The following is a 24011-nucleotide window of genomic DNA, read 5'->3' as shown; positions in this document are numbered from 1 at the left end:
TATCACCATTGAGGTCACCTAGATTATTAGCAAAAGAATTTGATGAACTTAGTGAAAAGTGGATTTGACCACAGGATAAAGATAGGTCTACATTTGAATTCTCACAATCATTTCTCTGAAATCCTTTGCCCTGCCACCTTTACAAAATCAATGCCCCCCCCTCAAAAAACAGGTGCATTTAACAACTCTTGTGAAAGAGACTCAGTACATATTAATGTATTTACATACATACTTTCCTATCCTGTTCTATGTGGGAAGCCAATACTTTAATTTCTGTGTAACAGTGGAGAATACAAAATTTCCAGCTACTTGTGATGTTTCAGCAATATTATCTTTCTTGCTTCTTTTATTCGGTTTGCAGATATACAAAAAGGAGCTACTTCTATAATGATCTTCTAGGAAGGGCCACTTCAAACTAAAAGTGTCCCTTTTAAGGGGAAACCCATACAAATGACACGCACATTAAATTACCAGCTATTATCAACATGGGGTTTGTTTGCCTTCATCGCCTGAATATGGAAGCACTGTCCATGTATGAAAATTTGCACATCTCAACCTTACAACTTGGGAGTTACTTCTATGAAAGAACATGCCTGATTCTTCCTTCTTCAGGTGATTGCTTTTTCGGTCAATATCTGTCTCTAGGGAAAACAATCTTAAATGGGGAATGTGGAGGTAAAAAAGGAAAATAGGACTTGCTCGCTGTTGCTCGCTTGACGCTATTGTATTAAGGATACATTCTTGTGACCTGGCAAAGTTTCTAAGGAATGCACGTCGATGGGAAAGCCTTCTGTCAGGCTAACAAAATCATAACAGACGTTCTGACAACAAGGATACGGCGTGACAATAAGGCAAAAAAGGGAAGTGCCATTTGTGTGCTATAACAATAGCCTCAAGGAATTTATCAGGCCTCAAGTGAGATTTTATTGCTGTATTATCTTCCTATAAATCTGTGACCCAAATAACTGTTTTTGCAGATGTTGTTTCAAGTCATGATAGTCTAATTTTTTTAATTTAAAAAAACCTTCATTCTGCCAAAATTAACATTTCAAAGTTACAGGATGCTCCTGAGAGCAGCTTGCCTTTGGAAGTGCCTCCTCCTCATGACCCTTGTCACTTTTAAGACCGGTGGGGGCCAGTCCAGTTCTGTTTTCCTTGTGGCTTAGGAGCAATGTCTGTGGATAGGGTTTCTATAAAGGTAAAGGGAACCCTGACCATTAGGTCCAGTTGTGACTGACTCTGCGGTTGCGGCGCTCATCTCGCTTTATTGGCCGAGGGAGCCGGTGTACAGCTTCCGGGTCATGTGGCCAGCATGACTAAGCCGCTTCTGGCGAACCAGAGCAGCGCACGGAAACGCCGTTTACCTTCCCGCTGGAGCGGTACCTATTTATCTACTTGCACTTTGACATGCTTTCGAACTGCTAGGTTGGCAGGAGCAGGGACCGAGCAACAGGAGCTCACCCCGTCACGAGGATTCGAACCACCGACCTTCTGATCAGCAAGTTGTAGGCTCTGTGGTTTAACCCACAGCGCCACCCACATCCCGAGGGTTTCTATAACAGCCCCTGATTCAGGGGAGAAGGGGCAGCTACACTTCACCTTAAGCAATTCTTTACATCAGACCTGCAAGGCAGAGAGGGAGCTTAAATGGACATTTCAGCACCTAGAGGGCTAAAAATTAACTGGAGTGTGAGGGACAAAATTAATCCTTCTTTTGAAGCTGGGATTTGCTTGGACAGGAAATCCCCCTGTTGCAGAATCATGTCCCAAATACATGAAACGAGATTGGTGATTTTGTTTTTTAAAAACCCCACTATACTTTTACACAGCCAGTATATTCCTTCTGTGAAATGGAGATGCATTAATTGAAAGGAGATACATACTGTCCTTTCAATAATGCAGGCTGCATTAAAAGAAACGCCTCACCCTGCCGGCGCTGTTATTTTAAAGTCTACTTGTTACAAGGAAAGGTCCTTTCTAATTTATATATCAGCAGCAAAACATACATGTTGCTAAAGCAACAAATGGCAACAAACTGGTTTTCCGTTGCTGCTGCCTAACACTTGTGCAAAGTCTAAATGGGTTATTGTGGCCTGAATTAAGTGTTTCCTAATGCAGCCGTAATCAGCAAATGAAAATAATGCCTTAACATTGTGTTAGAAGAGTTGGCTTTTGTTACAGTTTCCTGATTCACCACACAAAGAGACCATGTTGAATGTATGCTAAAAAGAAATAGCCATTCAAAAACCAAACCCCTCACACCCGATAGTCAGTGTTAGGAACTCAAAGAGATATAAACTGGGCTCCAAATGGCTCCTTATACCAGGATTGCAGCTGCCAAATGGAATGCCTGTTTGCCATTTGTGGCCCAGACAACTTGAAGATTGTATTTTTCAAGACCACTTTTTGGTTCCAGAAATTCGTTCTGAGGTGTCGTTAGTGTGTGAAAAGAGGCAAGATCCAAGGATCTCCAGGCATGGACCTCCAGATGATGGAGACATCAGCCACCATCCTGGCACCTGGGTGAATTTCAAATGCTGCCCACAGTTAAGATGGCCTTGCAAACAGCACTTGTCTGGACTGAACCACATCTGTCTTGTAGATGGCACAAACAACCAGCAGAGTACTGGAAGGCTGGGTGCTTCACAATATTGTGAGTTGAGTGCACACAGTTGAAAGATAGATTGGATAAATGCCACTTGATTATGTAGACTATGTAAATCTTACATTTTAACAACATGAGATGGAAAGTCTGTTTCCCTGCACCAGCCTTCCTGATGACTTCCAGATATTTGGACTACGACTTCTATCAGCCCCAGCCAACACGGTTCAAGTTGGGAGTCCACGACCCTGTTGCAACAGTTCAATGGAGGCCAAGCCTACAGGCTGCTGTTTTGCTCCAAGTTATCCTGGTTGGTGTCTTTGTTTTGTGCAAGGGAGCCCTCGGATTTTTCCGGTAACACCAGGACTGCTGCTGCCAACACTGCCAACGGAGAGGAATCGGGGGTGCCCGGGGCGTCTTTCAAAGGAGCCAAAACACCCCCCCACGACCTTGATTGAGCCGGAAAGGCACCCGACCACCACCCCCAACAGCCGAGAGGAGCTCCAAATCCAGGAAGACAGTGGAGCTAACGCTGAGAGGGAGAAAAAGAAAAGGGGGAAAGAAGAAGAAGAAGAAAAAGAAAAAGGAGCCCTAACTTTACCGCTGCTGCCCCCATCTCTGCCGACAAAGAAGAGGGGAGGTAGGTGAGCACGGGAAGGCAAAAGAGGCTCCGAAAAAACACGTGGCTGAGCCGACCGGAGCCTACCCCTCCATGCAAAGCCGCATGACAAAGGAGATCGCAGAAAGGAAGAAACTACCCCCTTCTTTTCTCCTTTTTTCTAAAAAAAAATAAATCCTTTTTAACCCCTTCCTACTCCTCTCCCTTTTTTTCCTTTTTTTTAAAAAAGAAATTATTTTTTATTTCCCCCCCATATACCTACTTTTATCATTTTTCTTTTTAAAAGAGGGGCCACTGCTGCTGCAGCCACCCTTTATTTGAATCTTTATTTTTATTTCTATCTTTTCTACACACTATTTAAAGACACACTTTTCCACACACACACACCCTCAATTTAAACCTCATTTTATTTTCACCTCAAACTCCCCTCTTAAGAATTAAAATGACAGTACCCAGAAAACAGCTCTGAACCATCACAGGCCATTTCCTGGGACTGCCACTTCGCCCCAGACTTTCCACTCTCTTTTACCTATCCTCTTTTACCTATACTTTACTCATTTTTTAAAAAATAAAAAGCTCTATCTATCTATCTATCTATCTAAAGACAACCCCCCCTTTTTCTTTTTTACCTTTAATTCTCATTTTTATCTTTTACCCGTACATTTTTAATTACTTTTTTACAAACAAAAAATAATAACAATAATTAGGGGGAAATATTATTATTTATTTTTTTAATTTTTTTTTTTTTTAAACCACACATTTTTTCCCCCTCTCTCTTTTTAAAGCCCTTTCTTTTCTATTTGTTGGCTTGTTCTTGAGGGGGGAATCTTTCGCACCCAGCTACGACTACCACTCTCTTTTAAAACAATAATTTCCTCTATATCACTGCTATTGTTATTGATACTCTCCCCCTCAACTCCCCCCTTTTATTTTTCTCTCCCTTTTTGCTCTCCCCTCTCTCTCTTCACCCCTCCTCATTTTTTTCCTTTATCCCACCTTTCATTTTCCATCCCCAATTTTGTTTTCTATCCCCTTTATTTTTTAAAATCAACCCCCCCCTTTTTAGCCTGTCCGTCAAGTTTGTTTTTGAGAGGGGAGCCCTTTCCCCCATACCATTGCAGCAGCTCACCCTCCCTCCCTCCTCCCCTCTCCCCCTCTCTTTTCTTCTCCTTCCCTCTCCCACCCTTCCCCCTCCTCCTCTCCTTTTCTCTCCCTCCTCCCTCTCTCCATCCCCCCCTTCCCCTAAAGGAAACACATACACACATTCATATCACCCTATCATAATTTGCCCCCCTCATACTATAGCTAAAACTACTGCTGCAATCTAATACCGCTGATATTACTGTACTATCTCTCCTCTCTCTTTCAACTCTCTTTTTGTCTCTCTCTCTCTCTTCTCTCTTACTCCAATCTCCCCTCTCCCCCCCGCCTCCCCCCTTCTTCTTTCTTTCTTCTTCTTCTTTTTCCCTTTTCTCCCTCCACCCTTTACATATAGCCTATTTGTCTGTCTCTGTTTCTAAGCACATTCCCAACCCCAATTTCCACCTTAACTGGACCCCAGTACCCCTTTTGGGTATATACAACCCCCTCCTAAACACATATTTCCCCTGGCCCCACCCCTCTAATCTCTTGCATCTCTACCTGCTAACCCCCCTCCCTTTATATGAACTGTCTGTCCGTTAGTCTACCCATCTCTGCTTACCTGCCCTCATCCCCAGCCTCGGCGACATCGCTGAGGCAACTACAGAAAACCCAAGAGAAGTTCTTAAAACACAGGCTAGAAGTGACACAAATGACCACCTAATCCAAACGCTCTGTAAAAGCCACCAGCCAACAAAGCCTGATCAGCTCAGCAACCCAACAATACCCAGGAATCACCACTGCCACAACTCCTAACCACCACACGCCCTACGCCAAGTGGACGCCAAGCCAACCTCAAACCAAAACTATCAGGGAGACTGAGATGACACCAACCAGGGAGATGGCAAACAATGCTAAGATGGTAACTCCCCTTCAAGATGATGACCACCCAATAACGAAACGAGATCTGAGGGAAATGGAAGCAAGATTAGAAGCACGATTAGAAGAAACACTGAAGGCCACAATGGCTCCCATGCAGGTACTAATCAACAATCTAACCTCCAAAGTGGAAGCTCTAGAGAACAAAAGCCAAATGCAAGAAAGAATAATAGAGCAATACCGGGAGGAGAACGCACGTGTGAACAAGAAACTGGACGAACTGTTAAACCAAATGGAAGCAGAACACAGAGAGATGAAAATTAAGCAAGCCGACCTTGAAGACCGCAATAGAAGTTGTAACATCCGCTTCCGCAACTTTCCTGAAAAAACAGAGGAGAAAAGCCCAGCAGACCTAATTATACGCTGGCTGAAAAACACAATCCCAAGCCTGAAACTTGAGGCAGATGACTTGGAGAGGGCTCACAGAGCCCTAAAACCTATGCGAAAACCCAGCGCCCCCCCCCAAGAGACATCATTGTATGCTTCACACGCTACAAAAAGAAGGAAGAGATATGGCACCACCTCAGAAACTCAAGCAACCTTCGATATGGAGAAACCCCCATTCTGGCCCTACAGGATCTATCTCAGAATACCCTAAACCGGAGGAAAAGCCTGCGCCCATGCACCCAGCGTCTCCAACAAGCAGGGATCAAATACCGATGGGGCTTCCCCTTCCGCCTCATTGTAACAACCAATACAACACAACACATGGCTACCAACATACCTGAGGCCCTGCAACTACTAAAGACCCTTGAACTCGACCTCCCACTGGAATGGCAACTGACAAACCCACCAAGTGACAGCCCCAACCACGAGGAAACAACAGCAAACAACTGGACGACGGTACAGAAGAAAAAGAAACAACAGAAGCGGCACAACAACGCAAACCAATACAGGCAAGCATCATGCTCAGAACCGTCCCGCCGGCCATACGACACAAGAAACCAGACCAAGATTAACCAAACCAATTCATCTCAGATGGACAACCCTACAACAACAACAACCCCAGCTGAATGAAGCAACCAGGAAGAAACCACAAACTGAAGGACTGGTGATTCCCCCCCTTTCCCCGTTTCTCCCCCCCCCCAAAACATAGATTTAGTTAACACCATCAACATCCCCCCCAGCCCCGCACCCCCACAGAAATACCCACCCCAACACCAGTCCAGACGACCTCAACCACATTCCCCATCATCCACACCTTCAACATCCCCATACTCCATACTAAGGAAAAACAACTCCAACCTTAATAACACAACCCACAATCAGGCTAAAATCTGATACCCAACCAGCACTATGGTGGCACCAGAGCGTACCAGCACCCACATCCCCACCCCAACACACCAACAATGTTGCTCATAACATTGGCAACATTGCTTACGAACCTTATACCTGACAGCGACGGTACAAAGTCACTTCACACTGTCTCGCTGATCACCCCCTATCGCAGACAACAGGGGGGATGGCCTGTCCTTGAACATGGCCTTCCACACCAGCTGAGACCTAGGACCAACTGGCTAAATGCCAGATGGCCCAAAATACCCCAAACAAACACCTATATGACTACATATAGGAAACTCCCTACAACTTACCCCCTACTCTTTAACCCAAATCTCACTCTAATCCCACTAGCCCCCCACCCACCACACCCTAGGTCAGCGCAACCCCACTGGTTCTTTAAACAACAAGAAGAGAGAGACACAAGACAACCCGAACGGGTTGGCAGGGAATCGCCCCACATAATAGATAAGCAAGATGGCTAACCTAAAAGCAATTACATTAAATGTGAGGGGGCTGGGAAACCCCATCAAAAGAAAACGCATCACCTCATACATAAACACCATGAAACCACACATTACCTTCCTACAAGAAATACACAACCCACCCAAAGGCAGCAAACTCCTGAGCAACCCCCACTTCAGTCAACAGTGGGTCGCACAAGGCTCAGGGAAAGCTCGTGGTGTAGCCATAATACTCAGTAGAGACCTGAACTTCACTGCCACAACAGTCCTCAAGGACAAAAAAGGCAGATTCATTTTCGCTAAAGGGACACTAGATGGCAAAATCAAACTGACAATCGGCTCCATATATGCCCCAAACACGAAACAATTAGAATTCTTCCAGAAGACACTAAACAAATTCCTCTCCTTCTCTGAAGGGGAAGCAATCCTAGGAGGGGACCTCAATCTAAATATGAAAGGTTTATCCCTGAAAGATATCCACCCCACAACCCCATGGGCAACCTTCCTCCGAAGGAAACCCCCAACAACTAGGAACTCTTACAAGTTACTAAAAATGCTAAAAAACAGGGGTCTCTACGACATTTGGGGTGAGCAAAACCCGGGAGACATCAGCCATACATTCCAATCGGGACGCCATGATACAGTGTCCAGACTGGACAGCATTCTACTCACACAGGGTCTGATCCCCTCAGTAGAATCAACAAACATAGGTAACATTAAAATCACAGATCACGCCCCAGTAGAAGTCATTGTTAAAATAGGAGAAGGAACACAAACCACCCCATCATGGTCCTTCAGTCCCATCCTAACTACAAACAAACAAATTAGAGAGAGTCTCACAAAAACCCTCCAAAACTACTTCAAGGAAAACGATGTAAACAATATAACAACCCCCCTCCTATGGGACGCAATGAAAGCGGTCACCAGAGGAGCTTGCATAAAAGAGAAAACATTCCTTAAAAAACAAACCTCCTCAAAAATTAGCAAAATAGAACAAGACATCACAGCCCTCTCATCATGCTACAAACAAACAGGATCTAAAAAACTCCTCAAACTTATAGAACAAAAAAGGAGAGAACTAGACTCCCTAGAAATTAACAAAACAATGATCAACATTCTATACTCTAAACAACGTTTCTACGAATATGGAGGGAAAAACTCCAGATTACTAGCAAATAGATGTAGGAAAAAAGCACTCAAAACAAGAATACACTGCATCACCAAAAAAGACGGCAATATAACATTCTCCCCCGAAGAAATAACCTCAGAATTTGCAGAATTCTACTCCAACCTATACACCTCCCATAACCCACCAGAGAAGGAAATCAGAACATTTCTAGCAGGACTGACCATGCCTACCCTAACTGATGAGGAACAGGAATTCATGGACAGCCCTATCACCCCAGAGGAAATAGATGCGGTCCTCAAAAACCTGAAACCACACAAAGCCCCAGGCCCAGATGGCTTCACAGCAGAATTCTATAGGAAATTCAAAGAACCCTTGATGCCCTACATGACCCACCTATTCAACGACATCATAAAAGGGGGCCCCATCCCCAAAACCTGGACCCACTCCAAAATAGTCTCCATCCCAAAACCACTAAAAGATAGCCTCAAAGTAGAATCATACCGCCCAATCTCATTAATAAACCAAGACTACAAGATATTCACATCAATCTTGGCCAACCGCCTAAAAATCTTCCTACACAAGTTAATAGCCCCAGACCAGACTGGCTTTGTCCCTGGCTGCAATATAACAGACCCCATCAGGAAACTACTGAACCTGATCGAACACAGCAAGGCAACCAAACTCCCATTGACAATTATGTCCCTAGACATCCTCAAAGCCTTTGATTGCCTGGAGTGGAAATACATATTAGCAGTACTAACTAACATGAAATTTGGCCCCAACTTCCTACAAATCCTCAAACAAATATACTCCCAAGCCTCAGCAAAATGCAGAACTCACAATATGGATTCTAATACTATAGCTATCCAAAGAGGCACAAAACAAGGATTCCCTGTTGAGAGAGTCAGAACTTACAGGGTTAAGAAGTTCTGAGTGATGACGCCTCACATTCCGAGAGGTGTGTTTAGAACACGGAAGTGGGAGTGGTCAGTATCTCTGAGAGAGAGAGAGAAAGACACACACAGTGTGCGTGTTAGCTCCGTTGAGAGAGCAAGCGACATGTCCGCTCTGTCGCCAGGAGATTTATAGATGTTGTGTTTTGCTAAGGAATAAAGACGTTAAGATAAGGAGACTGCTGCGTTTCAGCCTGAGTTATTGCCTTCACACGAAGAACGTTTCTGCTTCTGCTTCTGCTTCCGCTGTGTTTTACGCTCTGCTGAGTCAAAGGTCCCAGGGGGGAAGACCAGAGCTGCGCAAGAGAAGTGTGCCGGACCCCTGGACGTCATTGACCCCTAACATTCCCACTGTCTCTCTTCTTATTTATCCTGGCACTGGAACCCCTAGCAATCCGCATCCGAGCAGCCACAGACATCAAGGGAGTGGAAATAAAAGGCAGAACCTATAAATTAGGGCTCTTTGCAGATGACCTAATGGTCACAACACCAAACCCCATAAGCACAGCAACCTCCCTAATCAGAGAACTCAACACATTTGCAATGGTGTCGGGCCTACAGGTAAATTTTACAAAGTCAGAAGCTATGTGCTTCAACACCCCTCCTCACACCCAAAAAGAACTCACGAAGGTCACCAAAATAAAACTTTGCCACACCAGGTTCAGATACCTAGGGGTACAAATAACCAGAAACCTCAATAAATTGTACCTCCACAACTACAAGCCCCTGTGGCGACAAATTAACAAAGACCTAAAGAGATGGAATAACATGAATTTCACTCTCTCAGACAAAATAGCCATGATCAAAATGATCACACTCCCAAAACTAACCTCCCTATTCCAAACCCTCCCAACCTGGATCCCCTCAACCCAACTTCGCAGTTGGCAGAGAAAACTACACTCTTTCATCTTATCACATAAAAAACCAAGAATAAGCCCCAAATACCTGCACCTCCCCACCTCAGAAGGAGGATGGGGAATCCCCAACATAGAAGCATATTACAATGCCAACCAAATACGCCATATAATCCCATATATACTAGAAGATGAGACAAAACAATGGGTACACCTAGAGAGGGACACAATTGAAAACACCTGCACCACAACATACCCACTCCTCCCAAACAAACTAAAGAAAATTCCCACAACACTTAACAGGTACCCACAGACCATGCTCAAAGCATGGAAAACACAAATAGGCAAACTATCCCCAACCCCATCCCCACAAATCCCCCTGGCGTACCACCCATTATTCCACCATGCAGCACAAAACCTCCAGATAAAAACCTGGCGAACCAAAGGCTTATATCGCCTAATAGACTTTTATAAAAATAACAAACCCTTGTCAACACAAGAAATACAAGACAAACTAGAAGACACCCAAATGACCTGGTTAACACAACACCAACTACATGCCCTCTTAAACAACCCAACAGTAAAATCAGCAGCAACTAGGCCCCTGACAACCTTCGAAAACCTCCTCCTAACAACAAAGGGAAACGGTAAAGGGACGGTATCCGCAATATACAAAATACTACTCCAAAACCCCGCAAATCCCCTAGACGCAATCAAAAAACAATGGGAGAATGACATAGGCTATGAGATTAACCCCACTCAATGGACCAGAATGTGGTCTAAACCCCCCTTTAAATCCATATCAACGAAAAGAACTCACACTGAAACTCACCTACAGGTGGTACCTAACACCAAGGAAACTAGCGCTAATACACCCAGGAACCTCACCAAAATGCTGGAGAGGGTGCACCTCCACAGGCACATACCTCCACATGTGGTGGGAGTGTCCCAAAATTCAACTATTCTGGACAATAGCCATACAAGAAATATGTAAAATAACTAAGCATGTAATAGACATCACCCCAGAATTGGCCCTACTAAACATCTTCCAAGACAACAATGCCCATTTATACCACAAAGAACTCATAACCCACCTGCTCTCAGCAGCCAGAAACACCATAACCAGACACTGGAGAGACCTGTCAGGAGTAAGCATGGACCAATGGTACCAAATAGTATGGGAAACAGCCCTACTAGAAAAATTAACTAATAAACGGAAACTGACACGGGGACAAACAGAAGAAGACGCCTTCACCCCCGTATGGCTCCCCTTTATCACATACACAGCCCAACAGGACAATGACAATAATCCACCAACAGCATACAAATCAATATGGCTAACCTGATCCAAAACACACACACACACCTCACTCACACACGAAAACAAAGATCACCACAGCCAATCACAAGCAAACAATCAAACCCTAGGCCAACCCCAACCTCTCTCACCACCAAAGGAACACAAGTGAACAACACAAGCAACGCTGACACCAAACTCTACATACATTAAACATAATAGAAACACCGCCACCCGACCCCACCCCCATCCATCTTCCCTCTCTCCACCCCCCTTTCTTTCTTTTTTTCTTTTTTCTTCTCCCCCTAATGCCTCAACAAATGAAACGGATTTGTAAAAATGTTACATGGAAGAAGAAAAAAATACGAGGCACTACACTTCTGTAAAACAAGAAAATCCTTAATAAAAAATATTTTTTTTAAAAAAGTTGGGAGTCCACAAGATCTGGAAGGCAGTGGTTGGGGAAGGTTGGTGTAGACCAGGCATAGGTAAAATCCGGCCCTGCAGATGTTTGGGACTACAATTCCCATCATTCCTGACCACTGGTCTTGTTATCTTGGGATGATGGGAATTGTAGTCCCAAACATCTAGAGGGCCGGATTTTGCCTATGCCTGGTGTAGACCATGCATTCAAGAAACAGACCCTGTATCATTTTGTTGAAATGAAGGATGTACATGAGAGCATGTTCCTTAGAAAGATAACCAGCGATAACCAACCCGATGATGTCATACATGGTTCCAGTGTCAATGTTTTAGATCTTGTGAGGATCTAAAGAGAGCCTTAGACTCACACCTCCGCTCCAACCCAGAATATGATCAGTCCACACACTCACATTCTTCTAGGTCCCGCCCAAATTAAGCATCCCCCATCAAAAGAAAGCCACAAAAACAGGACCTACAAAAAGCTGGACCTAGTATTACATATATGTAATACTCTATTTATTGGGAGGGACAGGTGTAAGCCAAATGCTTGCTCACACTGATGCCAGAACCATGTATGAACTAACTATGGGGCCACCAACTATCATGTTGGGGTTCCGTAACACAATGTAGAATGCAGCAAACCAACCAGTTTGCTAGTGTTAGATGCTAGGGGCATCTGTAAGGACTTCTGCAGTGTTATTGGAGAACTGATACCATCCCCAGCAAGGGCTAGCAAGCATTGCTGGACAGCCAAGTAATCTGGGCCAATCCATATGACCTATTTGCTGAGCTTCTTTCACTTTCTACACCATTTCTTCATTCATTTAAGTACTTAATTCGTTTCGGAGGTCCGTACTTAACCTGAAACTGTTCTTAACCTGAAGCACCACTTTAGCTAATGGGGCCTCCTGCTGCTGCCGCGCTACTGGAGCATAATTTCTGTTCTCATCCTGAAGCAAAGTTCTTAACCCGAGGTACTATTTCTGGGTTAGCAGAGTCTGTAACCTGAAGCATATGTAACCTGAAGCGTATGTAACCCGAGGTACCACTGTATGTGTGTATGCACACACATACACACCCCGTTCCTTTATAGTCCAAGGTAGATAGCAAAATTAAAAAGGAAATTAAAAAAAATGCAACACTCAAGACTTGTCCTGAACCAAATACATATGGCAAATGGATCGTGCAAACTGGCCATTGCAAAGAACTATCCCATTAGTGATGGTGGCCAATTCATACAACAGAGTAGAAGGAATGTGTATCTGTCCAGTAAATCAGGTCAGCATAGATTTTTTAAAGTCCAACATTTGGCATATGAATTGACACAGCCTTTGGAGGAGGAAATCTGCAGATTGAACTGTGACCCCAGTTCTCCAGCCCATAGCTCATATTTAAATGCAAGTTAATTTCTCCTTTCAAAGCCCCGCATGACGGGTCCAGCATACCTGAAATGAATGCCTGCTTTTACATCAATCTGACCCCCATGCACTGCAATCAGTTACAGAGGTGCTTCTCCAGGTATTGCTGTCATCAGAGGTGAGGTGGTTTATTATCTTCATCATCCATTAAATTTATATACCACCTTTTATCCATGGATCTCAGGAATAACAAAAGGGCTGCCTTTGAAATGGCATCCTGTGAAATTGTGCTCATGATTTTTTGTGTGTGTGGCAATCTTTTGCAATCTGCGCAACTTCTTCTCTGATTTTTCCTGCTGCTTTTATTGTGCCAAATTGCTTGTGGTTTTATAGTTTGTTTAATTGAATTCTTGAAATTGGTTGTTCTTACTGTAAACTGCTCTGGTGATCTTTGCACTGAACTGAAGTTGGTTTTAAAAAACCTGATCAAGAAATAGGTCTATGAACGGTTGTGTCAACGGTTCCATGCCACACTTCTGCAGTGGAAAAGCCAACGTTGTTGACCTGTCAGAGCCTGTAACAAATTCAAATTCTGACAGTGTTAATTATTGGTTGGCAGTCGCTGAGAAATAAACACCTGTGACTAACAGAATCATGTAAGAGAGACCTACAAAAAGAGAAGACTTTTCTATTTTAATTTTCCACAATGAAAATGAATTAAAAACACTTGCACATGATGTGCTCATGTGGCTCAAAATAGTATAACTTTGCTGAAGTTGATACATAAATCCCAAATTATCAATTTCTAATGGAAATTGCCCAAATTCTCAAACTGCCTTTCAGCAAGTTCAGGACAAGATGTAGAAGTCACACCTTCTTCTTCGTCTTTTGCCATTCTTACACCACACAATCTTGAATGCCCAGTGTGAATATTTCATCTCAAGGTTTAAAACAAAAAAAGAACTTTAAAGCAACTGAAGCAAGATTATAATCCAGTTCATGCTCCTCCCCATCCTGTTCCTGCCAGCTCCCCACCCCAATACTTGGGAAACCTCTAAAAATGCTTTAGAATAAATAAATACCATTCCAGTCAGTCCATTTTATTCGCATCGGATTACTCCAGTGCCTCCCCCTACTCTGTTCTCCCAAGCCCCGCCCCACCACAAATTTTATCTCTTTCAGCCAAAAAAACTTTGCAATTTGCTCATGTCTCCACTGCTCTCAGGTTAAAATTCACCCAAAAGTCCACAGACGCTGGCATTTTCTCAGATCTTCAGTAATGGTATATCTGAATTCCAATCTCATCGATCAATTGCAATGAACAGCAGGTGCATTTTCATTCATTTATTTATTTTTAGATCTCTACCCCATCTTTCAATTAAAAAGCCTGCTATTGCTTCCCTTCCACCAAGGCTTGAGAGCAATTAGAAGTGTGTGTGTGTGTGTGTGTGTGAGAGAGAGAGAGAGAGAGAGAGAGAGAGAGAGAGAGAGAGAGTGTGTGTGAGTGAGTCAAGGACAGAAGCCAAGTAGATTCAACAACTTGTGGGAATACCTATACTGTAAATAGTGGAGAAAGGAAGGGGTGTGTGAATCAACAATATTTTACAACTAAGGAGCAGGTATTTCAATGCAATCAATTAAAGAGTGCCCCAAGCACAAATAAATGCTTTTGTACCATGCCAAGTCGCGGGTGGGGTGGGACGCGGGTGGCGCTGTGGGTAAAAGCCTCAGCGCCTAGGGCTTGCCGATCGAAAGGTCGGCGGTTCGAATCCCCGCGGCGGGATGCGCTCCCGTTGCTCGGTCCCAGCGCCTGCCAACCTAGCAGTTCGAAAGCACCCCCAGGTGCAAGTAGATAAATAGGGACCGCTTACTGGTGGGAAGGTAAACGGCGTTTCCGTGTGCTACGCTGGCTCGCCAGATGCAGCTTTGTCACGCTGGCCACGTGACCCGGAAGTGTCTCCGGACAGCGCTGGCCCCCGGCCTCTTGAGTGAGATGGGCGCACAACCCCAGAGTCTGTCAAGACTGGCCCGTACGGGCAGGGGTACCTTTACCTTTACCTTACCATGCCAAGTCACCCTTCAATTACACTATTATTTCCCATCTACGCGGAACATAAAGGGGAAACTTGCTTTGCTCCCATCCATCTAGCCATTTAACAAAAAATCTGGCTAGAGACGCACTTTTAAAATAGGAGAACGGCTACCAAATAATAAAATAAAGCTCATGCAACTCTCTCCCCTGAGTAGCCCACCTGGCAACTACAACATCATCTTTTGGGCACGAGGCAAAGAGCTCGTGAACATAATTTTAGTCTCAACTCTGACAATATTTGAGCACTCTGTTTTTACTGGGATGGCTATTTTAGCTCTTTCTGTGTGTGTGCATGTGTGTGCCTATGTATTCTATCGAATTTGATATGTTACTATTCATTTCATTGACCTTTTTGTGACTACGTGCTTTATGTTGCTTAGAGGACTAGATTAACAAGTACTCTAGTAGCAGTAGTAGTAGTAGTGTGGTGTAAGGGCTTGAGGAATTGCATCCTTGGATAATTTATGTCGCACAATTTAGCTGGTACCCTGTCCATATGTGACACAAAATCCTGCAGTTTGAAGTGTCATGAAAATAAAACATATCAGAAACAAACGGGGAGTTAGGAGAGGTAGGTTTCTTGAACAGATATGAGAAACCAGATTTATTACACCAATTGTTTAGAGAGGCCCTTATAGAAACCGACTTGTCAAAGCTCAACAAGCAAGTCAATACCCAAACGAGAATGTAGACTTTATTACAGGACCTCACACACTGTTTATTCGACCACTTTTGCTGGAGATGTAGCAAAAGACTCTATAAATACTCTGATAGAAAGATAGCTCATGTGCAGTGGTTACTAGATTAATAGCTATTTTAAGACTAGGACTTTACAGCTAACTATTATGTTTCATCTTGGGGGTGGATGGAGGCATGCAACCCTCAAGGAACACTTGACACTTTAGAATCTTCTCTAAACCCATGCCGCTTTCTTAAAAAGTGAAGGGTCTGTAGACCCCCTGGGCTACATGAAATAAAGCAAAGAAATGAATAGCAAGAAGCCCAAATATTTTTCACATATTTTGCAATTCTCACTCCTCAAAAGAGCTAAAAAAAAATAAAGATAAGCATTTACAATAATGTAAATAGCCGTCTAATAAAGCGCTAAACAATTATGAGCACTAAGATTTAAGGTCCGTATAGTTAAAGCCATGGTTTTCCCAGTAGTGATGTATGGAAGTGAGAGCTGGACCATAAAGAAGGCTGATCGCCAGACAATTGATGCTTTTGAATTATGGTGCTGGAGGAGACTCTTGAGAGTCCCATGGACTGCAAGAAGATCAAACCTCTCCATTCTTAAGGAAATCAGGCCTGAATGCTCACTGGAAGGACAGATCGTGAAGCTGAGGCTCCAATACTTTGGCCACCTCAAGAAAAGAGAAGACTCCCTGGAAAAGACCCTGATGTTGGGAAAGATGGAGGGCACAAGGAGAAGGGGACGACAGAGGACAAGATGGTTGGACAGTGTTCTCGAAGTTACCAGCATGAGTTTCACCAAACTGCGGGAGGCAGTGGAAGACAGGAGTGCCTTGCGTGCTCTGGTCCATGGGGTCACAAAGAGTCGGACACAACTAAATGACTAAACAACAACAAGATTTAATACGGCTTTGAGTAATTCAGCTCCCCGACATCATTGCCAAGTGACATAACCATCTGGTTTGTGAGTAGCACCAAACCATGGTTTAGTGCCAGATGGGAAACCTTTTAAGCCTGGGACTGCCTGGCTGATGCATGGACAATTCAAACCTACTTTTTTGCAGAGGTCTCTGCACAGCAGCCGATGCACAGGAAGATCTGTCCTGCTTTCTGAAACCAAGCTCTGCCTGCCTCGCACCTGACATCTCATATGATGACATGTGTGGGACTGGTGGGTGTCATTTTTGGAGACCAGCCTCATTGGCCAAATGGGAAGGCTGGGAGACCAGGTTTGGCTTTTGGGCCAGTGGTTCTCCACCAGCCAAACTCACACAATCCCATCTCCAGCATGGCTGTGAGGAGTGCAGAAGTTCTTGCTTCTGTTTTGGATTCCTCACAACTCAAGGTAACATCCCAACCCAGACTAAGCTACGGTTTTAAGCTGGCTTGTTTCAACAAGCCATGGTTAAGGTTAACCATGGTTTACCTGAGTTCAGAGGACATGGTGACCTGAGGTTAATCTAAAAAGAAAAAAGCAGAAGCTTACAATCTCCTGGAAGCTGCGCTCGAGAAAGAAAAAGGAACAAAGATAAAACAAGCCCAGTGCTCAATGTATCTCATCCTCAACATGCAAAATAGCATTACATGCAAATACAGGCAATAAGTCTGTATTTTTGGAGAAGGAGTGAGTATGTTCAGGATGAAACATTTCCCATAACAAATTAGTTAAGCCTTTAAGTTTTCGCATGACTCTTCATTCATTTTTCATTTGGCTCGGCCAAGTTTTTGTTTTTTGTTTTTTTTAGTTGCCCACATTTGATCTAAACTAAACTGTATCTAGAGCTCATTTTGCCTGATCACATGTTCCAATTTCAGTGAGACTCGAACTGCAACACTGTACTGTACAAACTTACTTGGGAGTAAGTCCCATTGAACTTAATGAAGTCCCAGGCAAAAGTTGAGCCTAGGCTCCACCTGTAAGTCTGTCTCATCCCCTCTTATCAGTTGGTGACATAAGGAGCTGTCACACTGTAACAAAGAAATTAAAAGCCCCTGCATTCTTGAAGACCTGGCTGACAAGTCCCTTCAATCAATCAGCACAATAAACCCACATACCTTCTGGTGAAGAATACTGTATCCCTCTTTTATTGGGCACTGAGGAACCGTGGATTTTGAATGGCTACAATGCACAGGAAGAAATAAATCAGAAGAACTGAGGGCAAAATTATGTGCAAGAAGAACAGCCACATTTATTTGATCACATATATGTCCCATTAAACTAGGAACAGGGTGTTGCATGTACATAATGTTTTTAACTATTGGTTTTAGCATCAAAAGAGATATGCAGGAAAGGGAAGCAGGAAGCTCAAATTTGTGCAGGATCTCACTGAAAATCCACTGTTTTCCCATTCCAGTTTGAGCTTAGAAATCCATACACGCTTGCACTTTGGTTGCAAAACTGCTGTTTCCCCTCCCTAGTCGTGGGCATGGGTCAATCCACAGTGTGCTTCCGACCCTCCTTTCTAATTTGCTGTTTCTTCTTCCTCCATTTGAGCACAAACAAGACATGTGCAAAGGTAGAACTTTATGTGCATGTGCACCCTTTTTTTAAAAAAAATAATAGCAAGGGAAAATGGTAAGCGATTTATTTTCATGGTGCTCCTATTTATTTCTTCAGGTACTTTTTTGTCATTGTTCCTAGCATCCAACATAGTGCGCAGTCCAAACATAGGTGGAAGGCAAAAAAAAAAAAAGAGGCCAAATTCCCAGCTCCCCAAAGCTGGCAATTCCAGAGACATTATTTATTCCTATTATTCCTATTATTATTATTAATAATAATAATAATAATAATAATAATACACCGTCCTATACCCGGGGGTCTCAGGGCGGTTCACAGAATAAAATCAAGATATAAAACCACAAAATGCATCACAAAACATTTTACAGATCAACACAAATAAGCTAAAGGCTGCTGTGTTACATGGTTTTCCTTAGTTTTGTGTATCTGAATGTTTAAACACTATTTTAAAAATCTAGGCAGTGCTCATGCCTGGAGAAGCCTACCAAGAAATAGCCACAAGCACCGCCAAATAAAAAATGAAGGTAAGGGGAAACAAGGGGACACAGAAATGGGAGTAAGTGAGGAAAAAAATGATTCATTGTTTTATTCTTTTGTAAACTGCTTTGAGGATTTGTTTGGTTTAAAAACAACAACAACCAATCATGTGGTATATGTTCTAAAATAAATAAAAATCAAATTACAGTCGTACCTTGGAAGTCGAACGGAATCCGTTCTGGAAGTCTGTTCGACTTCCAAAATGTTCGGAAACCAAAGTGCAACTCCTGATTGGCTGCAGGAAGCTCCTGAAGCCAATCGGAAGCCGCAGAAGCCCCGTCAGACGTTCGGGTTTCAAAGAACGTTCACAAACCGGAACAGTCACTTCCGGGTTTGCAGCGTTTGGGAGCCAAGGTACGACTGTAATAACACTAGAGCATTGTGGATGCTGCTCCAGGTGGCACAATTAGGTGTCAGATTTTGAACGGCATGTTGAATTATTCCCAGGTTGGGAAAATCCACATTTGCAGGGTGGAAATGAGCAAAATTGCAGGTGGTTGAAGGGGGTGTCATGCGGACGACCCCGATTTAATGAGAAGATAGGCAGATTCTAATCCACACTGAAATCAAATGCTCACAAGCCCTTTCACTTTTCTCCTAGGGCAATTCCAGAAGTGGGGTAGGCTGGAATAAAAGCACCCTAGACAACAGAGTGTGGGGAGCTAAGGTTGGAGGTGAGCTCCCCTCCCCAATGCACCCTTTTGATATTCAACTTACATGTGAGTAGCAATGTGACCCTCGAAATAGTGGCAGGTTACTCTAAAAATGCACTTTCCTTGCCTACACCAAACAATTCAAATATTTTCCACACTTTTTATAGGCAAACTATTTCTCGTCTTCCCAGGCACAGAGTGTGGAGGTGCTATATATGGCTTGAGTTAGTGTGTGCGCAAGCATTCAGGTTACACAGAACTCTGCTTCTCTGCTGGAAGAAGGCAGCCAAGGCTCAGTTGGAACACTAAAGTTGGTCTGTAAGAAGCGCCTTTGGTTGATACAGATGTTCTCAGAGAGTCTCATTCCCGCCTCTTTGTATGGACACAAAAAACCAACCACTCTGTATGGTTCCAAAGTAGAAGCATCATTCACCTTCCCCAATAGCGTGTTAAGGCCTAAAGCTTGTGCACGCCTTTAATAATATCAGTGATAATGATAACAATAGTTCACTCATTATAGGGCCGTAATTGGATGTACTAACGACAAACCCCAGTGGTCAAAAATACGACTCTCCGCTCAGGTGCGCAAAGTGAAATAGGTGCATTATTCTGCTACCTGCAAGGAGCAGGAGGGGAAAATCACTATTTATACAATGATCTGGACCACAGTACTATAACAGTATAAACTATCGGAGATTATTTGATGTGGGCCACGTTCTCCCAGCCCTCAGCTGCCGCTAAGGCAGCACCCTCCTGCACTTGAACCTGTCTGGATTATCCCATTTTCATCATCCAGACCTGGAGAGCAGCTCTTTGCTCTGAAATCCCCAAGACCTCCTCCTCCAGAGGATAGGCGAGCTCTCTGCCGAGCGCTCCCCTTGTTTACCATCTCTCGTTTCGTTTCATTCTGCCCAGAGAGGGAAATAAATGCGATTAAGAGATTAGACTGCAAGGAAGGGCGACGAGAGGAAGAGGAAGAGCGGGGACAGGGAGGAAGGAGAGAGAGAGAGAGAGAGAGAGAGAGAGAGAGAGAGACGCATCCCTCCAGCCGCCTAAAAAATGCGCCCCGCGAACTGAACCTGCTGCTGCTGCTACTGCAGCAGTTCTTTCTGAACCTCACCGACGTCCTGTCTTTTCAGCAGGCGATGGCAACTCTGCACCATCAGGGGGAAACTGCCAGAGCCGGAGATGGAGGGAGAGAGAGATAGAGAGAGAAAGAGAGAGTGAGAGATGGAGAACCTTTGCGCGCAAAATTGCGCCCACTTCCCCAAACCGGTTGCCAATCTCTCGCGGATCGGTGGCCCAAGGCACTGCAGTGGGATAATTTTTGGTGTGGGTGTGGGGAGGGGGGAGAGCTACTGCAAAAGGACCCTATGCACGAAGGGGAGGGAGACGGGAGGTTGCAGGCGCTCCGTTTACCTCGATCCACTGCTGCGCTTCAGCCAAAGCTGGCTCCGGCGAGTCCCCCGGAGGCTGCGTCGCCTCCAGCAGCCCCGAGCCCGGACTGGCCATCTGCAAAGGCGAGCTGCGCCCCCGCTGCCGCAGCACGGAGGGAGCCTGGGCTCCGGCGGCTCTCGGCTCTCTCCCGGGGGCCGCGCGGGGAAAGCCAGCGGCCGCCGTGCGTCCCCAGCAGCGATGGGAGGAGAGGGCACCGCTCCGTGCATGCGGGGCGCGCTTGGCTGGTGCGCCAGGCTTCCTCCTCCCGCTGCTCCTCCTCCTCCTCCTCGCTGCCGGCTGAAGATCTGCCTGGTCTCCTCCCACCAGCCTCCTCTCTTGCAACAGCAGCTGAGCGGAGCTGAGCCGCCGGCTAAAAATAAAGCGGCGGCGGCTGCAGCAGCAGCAGCAGCAGACAGAGGGGAAAGGCCCTGCCAATGCCCAGGACGCTGCCTCCTCCTCGCCCCCAAGCGGGAGAGCCAATCCCAGGCGCCCAGGATTCTGCGAGCTGCATCCCTGCTCGGGGACCAGAGACAGGGCAGGCCTATATATATTAAAAAGTTTGGCATTAGAACCAGCAGCATCCGTGCGCAAATTGTCAACACCAAACCAACATTAATAATAATATTTTATTATTTATACCCTACCCGTCTGCAACAGGTCTATCACCCAAGCCCTCCTGCCCAATATTTATCTTTATTTCAGTCCGGTGCCAGGACCGTGTGTGCATGCAGAAAAAGAACGCAGACACAATTCGTCACTAGAGAATCCTGGTGAAATATAAAGTCACACTCCCAGTGCTATTTTTCAAGAAAAAGAGGTGCTGGAACATATCATGAACGCCTGCCTTGTTCTCTTATATCTCGAGTTACAAACGCCTCAGGTTACAAACGCTTCAGGTTACACACTCTGCTAACCTGGAAGAGTTACCTCAAGTTGAGAACTTTGCCCCAGGATGAGAGCAGAAATTGTGTGGCGACGGCGCAGCGGCAGCAAGAGGCCCCATTAGCGAAATCACACCTCTAGTTAAGAACAGTTTCAGGTTAAGAACAGACCTCCGGAACGAATTAGGTTCGTAACTTGAGGTTCCACTGTAATGGCAATGGTACCCACCTGAGAGGTGCCAGAACCGAGTTCCAGCTGGAAAAAAAAAGTCCAGCCCACACCTATCTTCTCTTAGTTCCCTCTGCACACGCATCACTTGCAGCCAGTCTTTAAAAATAAAATAAAAGCCTGCCCTTTGAAAAAAGGCAGATTTGAGCTTAGTCTTTTTCTGCCAGCCAAGTTACAGGCTAAGTATTGAGTATTGAGTTAAATTATAAATGCGTGTGGCAATTCACTTCCTTTTTGAATTGTGTTATGTTTATTTGCATTGTCGCAGTGTGAAAGATCGGAAGATTTTGTTTGTTTGTTTGCCATTCCTCGGAGATTTATTATGTGCCATCAATAGCCCTTGGCTAACTAGTAAAGATTTGAACTTGGCCATTTCACCACTAAAAATCCCCACCAACTCCAAGTTGCTTTTCTCTCTGCAAGGGAAAGATACAAGATACACACCCAGCTTGTGCCTTAGACTGAAAAACCTTGGAGCCACAGTGCTATGTAGTAAACTGGACCATTCCACTGGTCACTTAACCAAAAATTCTACTCTGCCAGAAACTATTCTGAACCCTCTGGAGATCTAAGAGATGGAATCTAGGACCTTCTGCAAGCAGAGCATAACTTTGTATTCTGCCACTGAATTGTGGGTCCCCCATACAGGAACAGAGACCACAACACAAGAGAGGCAGGGTAAATATGCATCGTACAGGAAAATGACCCCAGCTAGATTCTCACATCCAGGTAAAGAGAGCCCAGACATGCTCCTGGATGAACCACAGACACTCTATTCCAGCCATTGTGTGTGTGCTGGGCCCAAGGGTTAACCCGAGCAACACAGTTCAGGTCCGGTCCCGAATCCAAGGATTCCACGAGGAGTCAGTCCAGCAGGAAACCAGGCTAGGTCAGGCATAGGGGGTCAGGCATAGGGTAACAGGCAGGCTCCAGCAAGCAGCAATGTTGCTCCTGCAACCTGGGGCAGGGTCCAGCAGCCTTTTATCTCTGACGGGGTAACGGCCGGTCCTGATCCCCTGGTGACTCACCTCCCTGTCTCGCCTGAAGGTGAGCACTCCTCCTGCGAGTGCTCAGGTCTCTCCTTCTCTCAGTCCTGAGTCTCTGCAGCTCGGGAGATGTCGGTGAGTTACTAGACCCAGAGGCCGCCTCAGCCTCCCCTGACCCAACCAGTAGTGGAGCAGCTGCACGTGATTGCCCAGCAGAGGGCAACAAGGTAATCCCCGCATCTGGAGCCAGGGCAGGCTCAGGCCCCTGACTCGGCCTAGCTGGTGCTTGTTGCAGGGGACCCTATGCAGACTGGGGCTCTTCAGAATCAGGCCCCAGACTCGGTTCAGATACCGCCTGAGGCAGAGGATCCGGTGCGGACCGAGACTCCTCCAGTTCCGAGCCCGAGTCCCAGGCCATCACAGTGTGCAAATGAATGAATCTTTATTTGCATCAGCCTTCGGCCATAGCAATAAAACAACAACACGATATACAAAGAATAAAAAGTCAATTATATAAAATACATTTTAGGGTTTTGAATCAATAGTCAAATAGTGGCTCTTATTCTGATTGCCCCAGCTAAAAACCTTGCAACCTTTGCTGTCACCTGCTCATCTTGATCTGCCAAGAGAAAGGAAACTGTGGCAGTGGCTGGGCGACCCAGAATGGACAATAAAAGAGGGATGATAACCTCATTCCTCAGGTCTTTATAAGGAGTGCAAGCCAGAAGGATATGTGCCACCGATTTGGTACTGCCATCTCCACAGGGACATAAGCATTTTTTGTATGGAATCTGTTGGAATTGTCCCTCAAGTACAGCCGAGGGCAATGCATAGTGTGCATATAAACTCAGGCATGGTTCTTGCAAACAACAGCCAATGTGTTAAGAACCTTCCCCGCCCTGTAACTCTTATGCAGAAGACAGAAGCTTTAAGAAATGGCAGCAGATCCCTGTGTGAGAAAGCCCCACCCTGGAAAAGTCTAACAT

General features: G+C 45.0%; 1 protein-coding gene across 2 annotated transcripts in view; it reads right to left on the bottom strand.

Annotated features, from left to right (window-relative positions):
• Window positions 1–21362, bottom strand: part of LIMCH1 (LIM and calponin homology domains 1) — a 215049-nt gene extending 193687 nt beyond the window's left edge. The window contains exon 1 of one of the 2 annotated variants that reach the window (XM_053403907.1): window positions 20912–21362. In XM_053403907.1, the coding sequence (XP_053259882.1) occupies window positions 20912–21156 (245 nt within the window). In that variant the 5' untranslated portion in view covers window positions 21157–21362. The remainder of the gene's footprint in view (window positions 1–20911) is intronic. The other variant, XM_053403908.1, reaches the window with a different exon arrangement.
• Window positions 21363–24011: the final 2649 nt, after the last annotated feature.

Source organism: Podarcis raffonei, chromosome 9 (genome assembly GCF_027172205.1).
Source record: "Podarcis raffonei isolate rPodRaf1 chromosome 9, rPodRaf1.pri, whole genome shotgun sequence".
In the NCBI taxonomy this organism is placed as follows: domain Eukaryota; kingdom Metazoa; phylum Chordata; class Lepidosauria; order Squamata; family Lacertidae; genus Podarcis; species Podarcis raffonei.
The sequence above is the reverse complement of the archived record's forward strand: the minus strand, read 5'-3'. Positions and strand labels throughout refer to the sequence as shown.